At 43.5% G+C, this 18,025-nt stretch overlaps 1 protein-coding gene across 1 annotated transcript in view; it reads right to left on the bottom strand.

Annotated features, from left to right (window-relative positions):
- The window catches only part of rasa3 (RAS p21 protein activator 3), a 72,587-nt gene that overhangs the window by 42,414 nt on the left and 12,148 nt on the right, over positions 1-18,025 (bottom strand). Inside the window, exons 2-3 of the mRNA XM_060860244.1 lie at positions 11,255-11,372; positions 9,333-9,436 (exon numbers count right to left, since the gene is read on the bottom strand). Of these exons, the coding sequence (XP_060716227.1) occupies positions 9,333-9,436; positions 11,255-11,372 (222 nt within the window). The remainder of the gene's footprint in view (positions 1-9,332; positions 9,437-11,254; positions 11,373-18,025) is intronic.

Below are 18,025 nucleotides of genomic sequence, written 5' to 3'. Positions count from 1 at the left end.
GACTTTGTGGTTGTTTCATCTGACCTCCGGCCGTATGTCTTGGACACTCGGGTGAAGAGAGGGGCGGAGCTGTCAACTGATCACCACCTGGTGGTGAGTTGGTTCCGATGGCGGGGGAGGAAGTTGGACAGACTTGGCAGACCCAAACGTTCTGTGAGGGTCTGCTGGGAACGTTTGACAGAGTCTCCAGTCAGAGAAAACTTCAACTCCCACCTCCGGCAGAGCTTCAACCAGATCCCGAGGGAGGTTGGAGACATTGAGTCCGAGTGGACCATGTTCTCCTCCTCCATTGTCGATGCAGCCACTCGGAGCTGTGGCCGTAAGGTCTCCGGTGCCTGTCGTGGCGGCAATCCCCGAACCCGGTGGTGGACCCCGGAAGTAAGGGATGCCGTCAAGCTGAAGAAGGAGTTCTATCGAGCCTGGTTGGCTCGGGGGACTCTGGAGGCAGCTGATAGGTACCGGAGGGCCAAGCAAGCTTCAGCCCGGGTGGTTGCGGAGGCAAAAACTCGGGTCTGGGAGGAGTTCGGTGAGGCCATGGAGAAGGACTATCGGTTGGCCTCGAAGAAATTCTGGCAAACCGTCCGGCGCCTCAGGAGGGGGAAGCAGTGCCCTGCTCACACTGTTTACAGTGGGAGTGGGGACATCGACTTCGACTGGGGACATCCTCGGACGGTGGAAGGAGTACTTCGAGGTTCTCCTCAACCCCACCGACATATCTTCCATTGAGGAAGCAGAGGCTGAGGGCTCAGTTGTGGACTCGTCGATACCCCAAGCTGAGGTCACTGAGGTAGTTGAGAAGCTCCTCAGTGGCAAGGCACCGGGGGTGGATGAGATCCGCCCTGAGTACCTCAAGTCTCTGGATGTTGTGGGGCTGTCTTGGTTGACACGCCTCTGCAACGTCGCATGGAGGCTGGGGACAGTGCCTCTGGACTGGCAGACTGGGGTGGTGGTCCCTCTGTTTAAGAAGGGGGACCGGAGGGTGTGTTCCAACTACAGGGGGATCACACTCCTCAGCCTCCCCGGAAAAGTCTATGCCAGGGTACTGGAGAGGAGAATTCGGCCGATAGTCGAACCTCGGATTCAGGAGGAACAATGCGGGTTTCGTCCCGGTCGTGGAACACTGGACCATCTCTATACCCTCGCCAGGTTGCTGGAGGGTTCATGGGAGTTTGCCCAACCAGTCCACATGTGCTTTGTGGATCTGGAGAAGGCATTCGACTGTGTCCCTCATGGTGACCTGTGGGGGGTGCTCTGGGAGTATGGGGTCCGGGGCCCTCTGCTAAGGGCTGTCCGGTCCCTATATGACCGGAGCAGGAGTTTGGTTCGCATTGCCGGCAGTAAGTCAGACTTGTTCCCGGTGCATGTTGGACTCCGGCAGGGCTGCCCTTTGTCACCGGTCCTGTTCATTATCTATATGGACAGGATTTCTAGGCGCAGTCGGGGGCCGGAGGGAGTCTGGTTTGGGGACCACAGGATTTCGTCTATGCTTTTTGCAGATGATGTTGTCCTGTTGGCTTCCTCAAATCAGGACCTTCAGCGTGCACTGGGACGGTTTGCAGCCGAGTGTGAAGCGGCGGGGATGAGAATCAGCACCTCCAAGTCTGAGGCCATGGTTCTCAACCGGAAAAGGGTGGCTTGCCCCCTTCAGGTTGGTGGAGAGCTCCTGCCTCAAGTGGAGGAGTTTAAGTATCTTGGGGTCTTGTTCACGAGTGAGGGAAGGATGGAGCGGGAGATCGACGGGCGGATCGGTGCATCTTCTGCAGTGATGCGGTCGATGTACCGGTCTGTTGTGGTGAAGAAAGAGCTGAGCCGCAAGGCGAAGCTCTCTATTTACCAGTCGATCTACGTTCCTACCCTCACCTATGGTCATGAGCTTTGGGTCATGACCGAAAGGACAAGATCCCGGATACAGGCGGCCGAAATGAGTTTCCTCCGCAGGGTGGCTGGGTGCTCCCTTAGAGACAGGGTGAGGAGCTCGGTCACCCGGGAGGAGCTCAGAGTAGAGCCGCTGCTCCTCCACATCGAGAGGAGTCAGCTAAGGTGGCTCGGGCATCTGTTCCGGATGCCTCCTGGACGCCTCCCTGTGGAGGTGTTCCGGGCATGTCCAACCGGGAGGAGGCCCCGGGGAAGACCTAGGACACGCTGGAGGGACTATGTCTCTCGGCTGGCCTGGGAACGCCTCGGTATTCCCCCGGAAGAGCTGGAGGAAGTGTCTGGGGAGAGGGAAGCCTGGGCGTCTTTGCTTAGACTGCTGCCCCCGCGACCCGGCCCCGGATAAGCGGTAGAAAATGGATGGATGGATGGATGGTCTTCCTGATAGTGTTCGGGGCTCAGACACACTTTCCCAGTTTAAATGTAGATTAAAAACTCAATTCTTTAGTCAGGCGTACACATACAGTAATACATCCCATAACATTGTGCACTATTAAATCAGACTTGCAAATATTATGAAAAGCATCTATGTTAATCCCTCTCCACTGCTTCTCTCCTTCTACCCATCCCGAGGCATCCATACTGCATCCATACTGCAATGAAGATTTTGGAGCTCCACTGAGATGAGGCCGACTCAGCGAATCCTAAGGCATCTAGATCTATCAGCTACAGTTAGACTCTGCAATACTAAAAAGATGTGAACTCCATGTGATCTTTTACATCTATACATCATCTGTTAGATTGTATATTTATAATCACACCCTCCAGTGTCACCCACATGAGGATGAGGTTCCCCTTCCGGTTCCTCTCAAGGTTTCTCCCTTTACCATCTAAGGGAGTTTTTCCTCCTCACCACAGTCACCTGAGTCACCTCAGACTTGCTCAATGGTGATAAATACCTACTCATTGTGAACTAAATTTATCTAACATTAATCTTGAATTTTGTACTCTATTAATCTTTATATTATTCTTTATATTAACCTTTTGTTCTATGTCTATGTTCTGTAAAGCTGCTTTGAGACAATGTCTATTGTAAAAAGCGCTATACAAATAAACTTGAATTGAATTGACTGTCTCACTCACTCCATCACTGTCTCACATACTGTCTCACTAACGCACTCACTGTCTCACTCATTCACTATCTCATTCTCTCACTGTCTCACTCACTCAGAGTGAGAGTGTCTCACTGTCTCACTTACTCACTTACTGTTTCACTCACTCACTGTCTCACCCACTTACTCACTGTCTCACTCAGTCACTCACTGTCTCACTCACTCACTGTCTCACTCACTGTCTCACTCACACTGTCTCACTCACTCATTCACTGTCTCACTCTCTGTCTCACTCACCCATTTACTGTCTCACTCACTGTCTCACTCACTCACTCTCTCACTTACTCATTCTCTGTCTCACTCACTGTCTCGCTCACTCACTCATTCATTGTCTCACTCACTGTCTCACTCACTCACTGTCTCACTCACTCATTCACTGTCTCACTCTGTCTCACTCACCCATTCACTGTCTCACTCACTGTCTCACTCACTCACTCTCTCACTTACTCATTCTCTGTCTCACTCACTGTCTCGCTCACTCACTCATTCAGTGTCTCACTCACTGTCTCACAGACAGCTGCAGCATCACTGGGATTTGAATTTGTGATTGTGGCAACAGTTTTGATGCATTTCTGCTGTGCCAACCCAAGAGTGCTTTGAGAAGGTTTGCCTTTCCTGGGCTTTAAGACCCCTAATGATGGACATTCCTGCATCATCATGATCCAGATTGATTTACAGGACTGGGAACAAGGAAGCCTAACATTTTAACAGAGGTTTTGTCCATACTGGTCGTCAACTATAAGCACTCAAAGAAGACCAGGTTCTGCTGTTAAAAACACAGACTACAGCCTCTACGAGTCCTGCTCTAAACACCAGGAGGGTGTTGGGATTTGCAGAGACAGAAGTAAGCAGAAGAAATAAAAAAGATGCCAAGGAAAGATTTCCAAGATGCCAAGAGATTCATGCAGTTTAGACTTGAAATGTGGATGTTGTGAAATGTATATCTCTAGGTTGTTTTATCACTTGTGGCTTGGGTGCTGCTTTGAGTCTTACACCTTCATTTAAAAATGGCTGGCTGGCTGTTACTTTGGCACTTTCTTGTCTGAACATCAGATCTGAAAGCATGTGTTAACACTTAACACCAGGTTCACCCAGATTCTAGAACTAAAACACTTAGGTATTTTGAGAAATTGTCCTGTCCTGCCATCATGGCCATCCTGATTTTTAATATGATGTTCAAGTTCAAGTTAGCTTTATTGTCATTCCGCTTACATGTTAAGACATGCAGTGGAACGAGATGTCATGTCTCACAGGTCAACAGTGCAACATATAAACAGACATAAACCATAAAACAACAACGAAGCAGGGGCAGGTACGGACTATGTCATCAGTACAAACGTTTCCGGTTGTTCTGATGATTTACTAATGGGTTCGGGGACGGGGGGACAAAACTAACAGACATAAAAACACAGTTTTTTTGGGACCCGGAGTGGCCGCAGCAAGTCTTCGCACCACCATGATCACATCATCTCATGTTATGTTTAAATAAGTGCAGTATGTACCACAAGGTAACTTAAAATAAAGCACAGAAGGTCAAGCTGATCCGTTGTCCGGCATGGGCCAAAACATCTGCTCACAGGAAGTTCTGCAAGAATAAACTGTGGGTCAATACATTGGTTTGATTACTATTTCACTGAATTGTCCTGGGTTTCACGCACATACACACACACACACACACACACACACCCCGTAAAATCACTGCATGTAAGAAACGAAAAAGGAACTGACATGGCAACTTTGCTGGTGTAGAAAGAAGACATAACACTGAGAAGATTACAATCATGCACACGTATGACACAAGCAAGTGTTTTACTCACGACCTCAGACTCTGGAACAGAGACAACAGTACAAGAGCTTAAATTACACTCATTATCAAAAAGCCTACATTCATTAACACCAGAGGAAACAGAGAAATAGTGTGAAAGAGGGAGAGAGAGAGCGAGAGAGAGAGAGAGAGAGAGAGAGAGAGAGAATGAGAGAGAGAGAAAGAAAAAGATAAAGAGAGAGAGAGACAGTGAGAGAGAGAGAAAGAAAAAGATAAAGAGAGAGAGAGAGTGAGAGACACACCGGATCTTCTGGCAGATCAGATGTGTCGCTCACACGAGCGCAAACCGACATCCGCTGACTTCGCTCTGCTTCTTACGCTCACAAATAACCACAACACTGGCACACTTTCGATCACTCGCATGGTGTAAAATCGTGTGTGGGGGAGGAAAAGAGACAGATACGTACAAACAGAGCTGATTACATTTCATACGCTTCAAATGATTCACTAACATAGCTGCTGTACTGTAATGATGGGCTTCTGTGCTGAAAAGGAGGGATGCGCTAATAGCGTTGCGTTCAGTTGTTTCACTGCTTCGTGTTAGCTGGAATCTATCTATAGGTGATTCCCAACACCACTGTCAGTCATCCCAAACCTGGCTCTGTTTACACGCTTATGCTACAAGCTTTGTTCTTTATAACGTTAGTGAGGAAATTAAACGTTAAGTACAGCTAGCTACATTAGTTCTCTTTTACTGAGTTTAGCTGCAGTGGAGAAGAGGAGGCTTTTGTTTGTGTCTTCATCGCACATGAATCGATGAATTTTTTTTTCCTCATTTAGCAGCAAAAAAATCTAAACTAAACAATCTGCTATACATCTGATCGAGTTTAGGAAGTTTTATTGAAAATCTCACAACTTAAAAAGTGTTTATTTTTGCTTTGCTGAAATAAACACTTCGTTCATTTGTGCTGCAAAACGAAGGAGCAACGTTTCAGTCAGTCAGTGATGTTTACTTCTGATTAACACCGCAACTTTAGAAGATGTTTTGCAGTAGCAAACCAGAACTTTGTGATGTGAAACTAACAACTGAGTAACAAACAGTGAGTGTGACTGGAAAACTACACCTTTTTTTGTTCACCAATGTTTGGTAACATATAAAGGCCTGAGGCTGTTTGCTCGCCAAGTTAGTCACAGCTCTTTGGTTGGTCAAAAAAGACCAGCTGAAGTTGACCAAAGACTAGGTCGGATTGGCCGATGTTTCTACAGCCATGTAAACGTGAAGCTCTTATTGGCTTGAGTGCAGCTGCCTGAAAAAAATACATGGAAACATTCTCACTGCTGTTATCAACACCTCCCCCCTGCCTCCACAGCCCCCTGCATACACATACATACACACACACACACACACACACACACACACACACACACAGTCTCTAATGAGCGCAGCTGTGGTAAATGTTTGACACATGAGACGTCCCTCCCTTCCCCCACTCACTCCCCCCTCCTTCCTCTTTTCTTTACTGTTTTGTCTCTCCCCAATTTCCACCAATAACACACACAAACATACACACACACACACACACTCATATACACCCACACACACATGCTCTCTCTCTCTCTCTCTCTCTCTCTCTCTCTCTCTCACACACACACATATATACATACAATGAAGTAAAACATTTTGGCTCTTAGTTTTTCAAGTGAAAGCTGCTAAAACATTCATGTCATGTATTACATCATACATAACTACACCCATGTAGCCAAGTCTAATAAAGTGGTTAATTTTAGTAAAGCACTGCCTCAGGGTTGTGATGCTCTTTGGCACGGGATTTGTTTCAAGTATAAAGCATGTTTTAGGTTGAGCATAGGAGGGAGCGCAAGATAAGTAGGGAGACCTCACACACACACACACACTCAGCGGGGTGAAACAGAGCAGACACACACACATACGCACACGTACTAAGGGAACTCAGAAAGCATTCTTTTCGTGTGGTCTCCACTGCTGGATACGTGATATGGCTTCAAACATAACTCAACATAACTCAACTGCACCAGTGGGGTAAGATACGGCCACTTAGATTAACCCCTGACTTAATGATGAAATGCGGGTCACAAGAGTGTGTGTGTTAATGTGGGGATGGAAAGTTCACCAACACAGCCATAAAGAACAACTAAGTTGAAATACAGGCCAATTAATTGGCAATAAGATGATGATCAATCATTGCATTTCCCTGGGGCATGATGGCTCGGTGATTAACACGTCTGCCTTGCACCTCTGGGTTTAGGGGGTTGTTTGGTCTGTTAATGTTGTGTGGAGTACTCCAGTTTCAGCACCACTAAATTGCCTGTAGTGTGGGATTGTGTCCTGTGAGGGGTTGGACCCCATCCGGTGTGTCCCCTGCCTCATGCCCTGAGTCCCCTGAGGCTTTCTGTGACCCAGTTTTGAGTAAGAAACTGGAAGGATGTTTTTTTCCCCCTTCCGTTTCCATTTCAGTGCTCAAATGTCATTACACAGTGAATTGCTTCACCTGGACATTACAGGCTTAAAGCTCAACCATGACCCGATGCTTATACAGAAAATCTTTCCAACACACTTAGTGCTGCTTGGAAATGATTTATAATCACTCTCTGCTGTCACCCATTTGAGGATGAGTTTCCCTTTTGAATCTGGTTCTTCTCAAGGTCTCTTCCTCATGTCGTCTTGTCAGGGATAAATCAGAATCTTTAACTATATCAAAGTTGCCCATTGTTAAAAGCAAATTAAATTGAAACGGTTTTGGAGAAATATCTGGAACATGGCCTACGATTTCCCTAATCCTGTTAATAATAACCTAATCCTGAGTATCAGGAAAGTGGCATGTTCTTTAAAATGATTTGCAGTTTGCAGTAGATAATGTCATGTTTTAGTCTCAGACAAGTACATACTTCTTCATAATTAAGGGTCGGGAATGTCGTAGAGCGTCCGGCTGGTTATTTAGAGCTTTAATTGGCACTGTGCTCTATAAGCTATATGGTATAGTGAAGTCGTAACAAAACACAGTAAAACGTTCTGGTTTCAACACACTGCTACTCCTCACATCTGCTAAACATATGAAGCCCATTACATCTACAGAGTTACAGCTTCAGGTAGAAGGGCAGGACTGTTAGCGCCGCTAAACTGCTCACACTGTCTGACTGACTGAGTGATGAAGAGTCATGGTGTGATTCACACAGTCGTCAGCATCTTACCACAGTGACCTACATACAGCTCTGGACAACAGGAAGATAAGTTTTTTTTTAGCAGTTCCATCAAACGCTGCTGTTGTTGAGCATCAACGGGCGATGAGCCGCCGTTAAAAATCAGATCCACAGCTTCTGAAGAAATGTCGTAATTTAAATCAATTTTATCTTCATGAGCGTTCTTGGGTTAGTTACCGTTTCTGTGTGTCACTCGTGCTGTTCTAGGCTAGTCGGTGTGTTTGAATTTTGTGTTTGATTGCTGTTGTGAACAAGAAGCACATAGCTATTGGTGCTAATTACTTAATGTTTTAACTCTTAATTCTACACCTCTAGGCTCTGGAGGGAGAAAAGTGTTTGTAGGTGCTGTGACTCATTAACCATTGCTCATTTATCCTATTTTTTATCAAGGACATTCATTAAATATTCTTGCTTTATTATGGCTTCAACTCTGTCCTGTAAATCATACTACGGTCCAGGACTGGACACTGATTAAGCTGTCTGTGGTCTGATCTGTATCAGCTTTTCACTATGATTACTGAAAACGTCAGAATGAAGAGTCTGTGCATGATTTTCTCTCTCTCTCTCTCTCTCTCTCTCTCTCACACACACACTTTCTCTCTCTCTTTCTCTCTCTCACACACACTCTCTTTCTCTCTCTCTCTCTCTCTCTCTCTCTCTCTCTCACACACACTTTCTCGCTCTCTCTTTCTCTCTCTCTAACTCACTCTCTCTCTCTCTTTCTCTCACTCCCCCCCTCTCTCTCACACACACTTTCTCTCTCTCTCTCTCACACACACACACTTTCTCTCTCTCTTTCTCGCTCTCTCTCACTCACTCTCTCTCTCGCTCTCTCTCTCCCTCCCCTCTCTCTCTCCCCCTCCCACTGATCCTGACCCCTTCTGCTCCATGGACCTACCTGATCCACCCTGATGCCCTACTTCTGGTCGGCGTCTGATCTTGTGTAAGCTGCTCACTGCTGGACCACCTGAGCAGCCTGGAGATACGTGGGATTGATGTGGATAGCGCCACCGTTTCAGACTGCAACTGATATGAACAGTTTTGCTATGCTGTCTTTTTTCTTGGTGAATTTTGTTCATATAGTACACAGTTATAGCAGAGAAAAGATTTATAATCACACTATCTGGTGTCACCCAGATGAGTCTGGTTCCTCTCAAGGTTTCTTTCTCATGTTGTCTCCGATTTTTTTTCTTGCAGTCACCTCTGGTCACGATGTCTATTGTTAAAGCTACACATTGGGTGGCGTGGAATGAATGACGAGACTTAAACCCAGTGGTGAGACTCACCGATGCTGGAGTCCCTCCTGAAGACGTCCCTGTCGAAGATGTAGAAAGAGAGGTGGCGGAAGCTGCGTGGGATTTCGCAGTAGAAGTCCTCGCCGTAGAATGGGCTGCGGTCAAAGAGGAAACAGAGCAAAACTTTCACCATCGGTCAGAACGGACGTTACAAGATTACTATCAGAATCGCAATCACATGAATCTGAAAACGGAAATCTACAAACAAACTCGGTCAATTGGGAAAACTTACTTCCTTAAGAAATGTGTTAAAACATAACAAACCAAATAACTAACTAACTAACTAACTAACTAACTAGCTAATTAAATAACTTAACACAATAAGTTAAAGTTCAATAACAGAAGAAACTGTTTATGCTTGGTGTAACAAAATAATCTCATTGGAGATATTTTTTTAAGAAAGTAATATTTTCTCTTAAAAATTTTGACACCCCTACTTCATTCATTCATCTTCTACCGCTTATCCGAACTACCTCGGGTCACGGGGAGCCTGTGCCTATCTCAGGCGTCATCGGGCATCAAGGCAGGATACACCCTGGACAGAGTGCCAACCCATCGCAGGGCACACACACACACACTCTCATTCACTCACGCACTCACACACTAGGGACAATTTTTCCAGAGATGCCAATCAACCTACCATGCATGTCTTTGGACCGGGGGAGGAAACCGGAGTACCAGGAGGAAACCCCCGAGACACGGGGAGAACATGCAAACTCCACACACACAAGGTGGAGGCGGGAATCGAACCCCGACCCTGGAGGTGTGAGGCGAACGTGCTAACCACTAAGCCACCGTGCCCACACCCCTACTTCATTATTATAATTCCAGTTATGTTCATTTATCATAAGCCAATACGTGTGTTGGACATGAGTGCAGCTCGTTACATGTCATCACATGTGTCTTCACTGCTAGAGTGAAAGAATAAATAAACTTCAATTCACATTACAAAATCTTGAGCACATCAATCCCGAATATCTCCGTGAAATCCTGGATGGACTGAGATACGTGTCTATGTGGGATATGGACAAAAATAGCATCTAGTGATCAAGTGAATCGTTTCATGTTGTAGGCATTCTGATATGGATATGGATCTAAAGATAAACAGATGAGATATTGTCTGAATTTTTCAGCCATCAGTAAAAAAAACAAAACAAAAAAAAACCCAATTAATATTATCATATCTCTCATTGTGTGTGTGTGCCCTGCGATGGGTTGGCACTCCGTCCAGGGTGTATTCTGCCTTGATGCCCAATGACGCCTAAGATAGGCACAGGCTCCCCGTGACCCGAGGTGGTTCGGATAAGAGGTAGAAAATGAATGAATGAATGAATGAATATCTCTCATCCCAGTGGGAATAAAAAGAAAAACGGTATTTAAAGCGGAGAATTTTGTCCTGTGCCAGTCAGAGCAAGTTAAAATGGTTGGTTTCTTTAAAGACACACCCATACTTTGTTTTATTCCTTCCATTTCTGTTTGATTCATCTTTTTTTGTATCTTAATCTCAGTCTGTCGTTTTTGAGTGGGAAGGAACACTGTGACTGCTTGTCCTGTATAATTACTGTTCTCTCTCTCTCTCTCTCTCTCTCTCTCTCTCTCACTCCGTTCACATGGGCAGCTCGGGACTGCTGATGATTTTGAAGTAAGGTAAACACATCATATCTACCCCTTCCGGCACACACACACAAACACACACACTCTCAGGCTTTACTAGGTTTTCATCATCCATCCCTAGAAGGAACTACTGCACAAAATAACCACAGTCCTTCCTTCCTGTGTTCTACATCACATTCACCACATAATTCCCTTCCCCCAACACACACACACAGTACAGCGGAATGAGGGCTGCGACTGAGCATCACAGAGCTCCAGAGCGGTATGATGGAATGAAAGGAATGCCGGAGATCCCTCACCATAATGACTTCTCGATGATTTTGGTTCTGAACACCTCCTCCTGGTCCAGGTTCACCGTACAGTAACAGTCCCTCATTTTGTTCGGCCCGGGGTAGGGAGGGATGTTCTTGGCTTCTCCTAAAGAGCAAAACAACAGAAGACGAGTTGGGTTAGGAACGTGGTCATCCAGAGTGTGTGTGAGGAATCGGTGAGTCGTCAGTTTTCCCGATTCCACTATAATGACATAAAGTCTTAAAGCTCATCATAATGGCAGCTTGACACAAGCTGAAGTGCATTAAAGCACATTGTTAGTGTTTAAAAAGGCATGTGAGGAGCGCTGGGTCAAAACATCCTCTGCCACTGCAGGGCCCCTGAGCAAGGCCCCTAACCCTCTGCTAAATGACAGAAATGTAAATGTAGTAAATCAGACATGACTTTTCACGTCTATTTATTCTATGCATCAGCTCACGCTTCTTTTCCATTTTTTATTACGAGCTCTATAGATGTGTGTTTGTACTCGTGCTGCCTTTGTTTTCATTACTGTAAAAGATTTACTATTCCAGTAAATTCAAAATAAAGGAGACTGTTTCAGATAAACCACGGACGCCAACGAAATCAGGAGGTAGGATTCTAACTGTATCGTTCCATTAGGAAGAACACACGACTGTCTGAGTCTAGAGTCTAAAGAGCTTTACTCTGCTAACACCACAAAGATTTGCTGAATTATTACTGAACAACGAACAGTTTATCGTGATATATTATATTTGCAATTTGTCACGTCATCGTGTTAAACATACATTTACATCCACTACTGCAGAGATTTACCAACCGTCGCCCAGAATTATCATCCATGATTGGATCGTCATCTGACCCCACAGAACTTGTTCAGGTGACTGACTATTTAGAGTCAGTGTTTCACTACACCCTAGATATTGTAGCAAAAAAACTAGCACTCTGGTACAATGACAACACACGAACTCTAACGCCTCTTTTCCACCAAAAAGAACCGGGTGCAGGTTCAGAGCTAGCACTGGTGCTGGTTCAAAGTTGGTTCCACTGGCGAACCTTCTAAGAACCGGTTTGACGTCACTGTATACGTGTCACGTGTCCCAGCAACTTTAGCGCAGCAGCGGCAAACACAAACACATCAACAACGGCGGATGTTGCTTTACTGTTAATGCTCATGGCTTTGTGAACCTACATTAACACCCAAACGCGGCGAATCCAACGTGTACGTGCAGCTCCATGTAATTTGTATAAACGGAGGTTGTAATCGAGAAAGTACATAACGTTATTTTATTATTAACACAGAAAAAAGTTAGCCTTAGCATGTAGCTACCTACTATAATGTGTGCTGATAATGTATCATATCACGGTAAAGTAAAAGTGTATTAAACATTAGTATACTTAAGGTACATTATCAAATGCGCTAACAGTAGCCCCGCCCACAGCCCCTGACACAAGCGGTTCTTAAGTCTAGACCAGCAACGTTTTGGTGCTACTTAAGAACCACTTTTCCTGGTTCAGAGCCGGCGCTTTGGCTGTCGAGAAAGAAAGAACTGGTTCTAAATTAGGCTCTGGCTCCGAACCAGCACTCAAACTGCCTCGGTGGAAAAGGGGCATATAACCATCAGCTAGAAATTAGAACGTAAATAAATGATCAGTATTCCGATTAGCATGGAAGGAAAGCCTTCATAGCTAAAGAAAATCTCTTAGTGCTGCTAGATAACAAAAATAATCCTACATTTTTATTTAATACTGTAGCAAAATTAACTAGGAATAAAAACACTGTCGAAAAAAATTGATAACATCAGGCAGAAAATTCAGACCATTAATTAAAATACCAAACAAATTGATAGATAATGCAGTAGATAATATTTCAGTTTTTGAACTGTATTTAGACCGTTTTAATCCCCTTCAAGAGACTAACTTATTTTCACTGATTTCTTCTGCATACTTTATCCCTTACCCACGTGTGTCTTTAAACAGACACTACCAGTAGTTATCTAACCCATTCTAAAGATAAGTTCTTCCCTTAGCACTGGCTATGTGCCAAAATCTTTTAAGCTAGTGTGGTTGATTAATCAAACCGTTGATTAAAAAAACCGACCTCGACCAAACCCGGCTGTCCAACTATAGGCCAATATCAAACCTCCCCTTTATCTCCAAGATCCTAGAAAAGGTTGTAGCTCAGCAGTTATGCTCGTACCTACATACTGTAGGAATAATATTCATGAAATGTATCAGTCAGGATTCAGGTCTCATCATAGCACAGAGACAGTGCTGGTTAAAGTTGTAAATGACCTGTTACTGGCCTCTGATCAGAGTTGTGTCTCTGCTAGTATTACTTGATCTTAGTGCAGCTTTTGATACCATTACCCATGCTGTTCTACTTGATAGGCTAGAACATGTTGTTGGTGTTAAAGGGACAACCCTCTCCTGGATCGGGTCTTATTTGACAGATCGATATCAGTTCGTAGACCTAAATGGTGATACAAAATGGCTATACGAATAAACTGAATTTGAATATTGTTCATTGATTTGAGGCCGTGGAAAGACAGAGAGACAAGTCAGTTAAAAAAAATTAAAATTGATTATACATTTACTCAACAATTTTACAGATTCGATGAAATCTGATAAATATTATTAGTCTTAGATTATATGTAGGATCTGTTCCTAGAAAAAAAAACCCACAATAACATATTGGAGCACACTGTGCCTCTGCTGTTACATGAAAACAATACACACTGTCTTATTGATCAGTATCATCAGCGCTGTGGTTGAACCTTTTAACCAGAATTGTTTTCTTATCACTTTTATATTTCTTGTGATCCATGTTAAAAGAATTCTTCCACATTCGGCTTATCCTTACGCGGCGATCTCTTTTTGTCCTGTCGGTTAAGCTTCCGACATGCAGTAAAGAATCACGTCATGAATTAAAATGAGTCACTGAATCATGAATCAAAATCAGACTGAATCAAAGTGTGTATAGGGAATATTTCTCATATGTACTGCGTACATTGATGTAACTGTAATCTACAGACTGTAATTTGTCGAACTATTTCTTACTAATCAGTTTCCTAATTTAAAAGTGAGTGTGAGCTAAAAGTATCCTGGTGCTGATGTTCCTTTATAAACCCAATAACCACAGCCACGTGCGACAACACACCCAGGCTCAAGTATGTGGTCTGTCTGGCCTACACACACACACACACACACACACACACACACACACACACACACACACACACACACACAATGCATACAAGAAGAGCAGTGTAGCATAAATACTTTCCAGGAGGAAGTGAAGGTGTGCTGTGTTTCACTAGTGTGCCAACAGCGACATCACGCCCACGATCACATGCCCATCTACAGCCTCTGCCGAGGAGATCCACATTTGGTAGCGATTAAGCCAAACTTAGCATAATAGACTGAAATTTTCTGGTGCAGCTAGATTGCTTTTCAAAGTCTGGGTTTAAAGGCAGCTGTGGAATTGAAAGACTTTGTAATATAATGCCTTTGAGTCTCAAAGCATTTTACAGTCAAGAATCAGATCAACCCTGTTTAACGTACAGACCCAGATTATGTGTTCTGTATGTCACCAGATTAAACGCGAGTTCATACCGATTATATATAACTGAAATGATGCACCTGCAGGTGTGAGGTGTGTGAAAAAGCATTGAGCTGCGAGCTTCCACACCCCTTTAAGACACTGAAGAACCGAATGTGTCGTGAGGAGCTCAATGTCCCTGTGATGAGAAACGCACCAGTCTGGCTCCGTCGGTCGCAAATGAGATTTCATGTTCACACTGAAATCCACACCACAAACTAAACTTAGTGCTGACTTCAAAAATAAGAAGAAGAATAAAATCGCTGGCTTTAAAGTGATTAATATGGATGTTTTAATAGGACGTTTAAAAGGTTTAAGCCGCTTTAGCATGGCTGACAGTCTGGTTTACGGCGTAGAGCCTCATCTCGGCTTGAAAGCTTTTTTTTTTTGCTGTCTGTTTACTTGGTTAAATAAATTCTCAGATCTGGCAGGTCAGAAGCCGTGGACATTTGCCGTGAGCGTACGACTTGGACCGTAACGCGAATGACAGGTCAATGTTAAAGAGCTCGTTCCAATGGTTTCTATAGTAACGCTCTGGCACAGGGACTTGTACCTCTGACGCTCCACATGCTCTAATCCTAATTATGGATGGATTAAATAAAAGTGTTCAGGTCGTTGTTATTTTTTTACTCAAAGAGAGAGGAACGGAGGTGAGGGAAGGGCTACTTAACTGTTAAAATGTTAAAACGGTTTGATAAAAAATAAAACTTTAGAGAAATAACATGTTAATTAAGCAGCTTATCACACTAACCAAGTGTATTATTTTTATTATGATTAATACTATTATTATTATTATTATTATTACAATGAATATTATTAAAATAATAATAATTATTATTATAATTATTATTACTTTTATTATTATTTTGATCATTACAATCATTATTATAATAATATTTATTATTATGATTATTATGATTGTTATAATAATATTAATAATAACAATAATAATAATAATACTTATTATTATTATTATTGTTATTATTATTATTATTTACAAAATACATCAGTACCCAAAGTGTGTTATTACACTTTTACGACATAAACCATAGTTATAGTGTCCACTTGTAAAAGACTGAAGGTCCAGAAATTTATTTTAGGTCATATTTTTGGTAAAACTTGCTAAAGCTGTAGTACACAAAGTTTCTCTAAACTCAAGCTGTAAGAAATGTTAACGAGGAATTCACACAAGTGAGCGCGGTTTATTCGAGTCGATCTAAACATAATGCATATAAATGATTCAGAAATTAAACTACAATATGTTCTAAATGCTGAACTTTTACTGTGTAATTTGCAATTTGTTCCAGGCTTAAAAAGTAAATAGTGTTAATTAACGTGTTAAATAATAGGAAGCATAAGGTCAGTGAATTCACCCTAACAGTCCAACGGGTTCATACTGGAATCAGTGTTAAGCATCGAGCATATCTAGCATGACTAACACACCCACACCCACACACACACACCCACACGTATAATAACAGATCCTGACTGGATTACACCTTTTAGGTTGTCTCAGAGATGACAGCATCATGGGATTACAGGGAGTATGTGTAGGTGTCAGGGGTAGACATAGCATTATTTATCTAATGTAAACACAAACACCCCACAATGATAGAAATATAATACAATACTTTTGTGTGTGTGTGTGGGGGGGGGGGACATTAGAAGAGACCGGAGACTGGTAAGAATGACCAATGATGATACATTATGATCCATCAACCCACAAAGAGAGTAGTCATACCAAGATGAATACAAACATCTACACACACACACACACACACACACACACACACACACACAGAAAAAATCTATTCTGAGTAAACTCATGTCAGACACATTGAGTCTCCGAATCACAGGAAAACGACACAACAGGAAGTGCTACCCTCAGTGCCCTGTAACCGTTTCCCTTCTGTTTCCAAAGAAAATACCATAGAGGAAGCATGAAGAAGAAAGAAAAGAAAGAAAGAGAGAGAGAGAAAGAGAGAGGGAGAGAGAGAGAGGGAGAGGTGAAGTGTGCCCTGCCGTGTCTCTGAATATCCTCCCCAACAGTGTGTATTTTCTTAGGATTGCTTGTTTTCTTGGTGGGAGGCAATGCAGTCGGTCTCTGTTTGGCTCCCTGTCCTCCAACATATGCCTGTGTGTGTGTGTGTGTGTGTGTGTGTGTGTGTGTGGGAAAGTGATCTTACAGGCATATGGGAATCTTCAGCATCGGTGTATGTACTATAGCAAGTCCATCTGAAGGAGAGACAGAAAGAGTGTGTGTGTGTGTGTGTGTGTGTGTGTGCGTGCGTGTGTGTATGTGAGAGAGAGAGAGAGATAAAAAAAAACACACAGAAAATAAACACTTCCTCTACAATCCGCAATCTCTCTTTCATCCTTTCATTGCATCTCTCACTGCTGCATCACTTTACATCTGACTCTGCTTCTCTTCTTCACTTTTTCTACCTCCACAGCTGTTGTCTGTCCATTCCACTCTCAGTTCTCCCTCTGTCTGTTCCCCTGAGGGCCACGATGACTCATTCTAATCTCTCTTCACAGGATGAGCGGACAGAATGAAATAAAAAGACCTTTCACTGGAGTAAGATCTTTTTTTCTTTCATTCAGGAAGTGGACTTCATGTTTTAACATGATGGTGCCAAACAAACCCTTAATACATATGCAGTGGAGTGTAACAGTTTCCTCCAGAGGCTCTGGGTGGGAAAAATGTCCTTCTAATCCTCTCAAGACTTAAAAATAAACGGGACACAATTCTGGCAAGAAGACAACAATCCTGACGATGTCACAGAAATCCATTTCAGAGTCCATGAGAGAGAACGTGGCTCTCTGAGAGGGAGGGAGGGAGGGAGGGAGGGAGGGAGGGATGCCATGCTCTCTGTGTGCTGTCAATCACAGTGATCCCAGTCGATCGTGGGTGTGTGGAAGCTCAAGATGGTGGATAGTGACATGACATGGCTTCAGGTGATAGCTTTCACCCTCCTGGACTGGTGGCTTGGCCAAAGAAATACACCAGGAAGAAGATCATGGGGGAAAAAAACCAAACAAGACAACATGAGAACATCTAAACCATGAGAGTGAAATAGGTATCGAAACAAAAAGCGCTTAAAACAAGAACCTACATAAAGTCAGTGTTTTGACATATTCGACAATGTTTCGACAGAGTTTCGTTGTGGTTTTGTGGTGA

This window comes from Tachysurus vachellii, chromosome 24 (assembly GCF_030014155.1).
Source record: "Tachysurus vachellii isolate PV-2020 chromosome 24, HZAU_Pvac_v1, whole genome shotgun sequence".
Classification (NCBI taxonomy): Eukaryota; Metazoa; Chordata; class Actinopteri; order Siluriformes; family Bagridae; genus Tachysurus; species Tachysurus vachellii.
The sequence above is the reverse complement of the archived record's forward strand: the minus strand, read 5'-3'. Positions and strand labels throughout refer to the sequence as shown.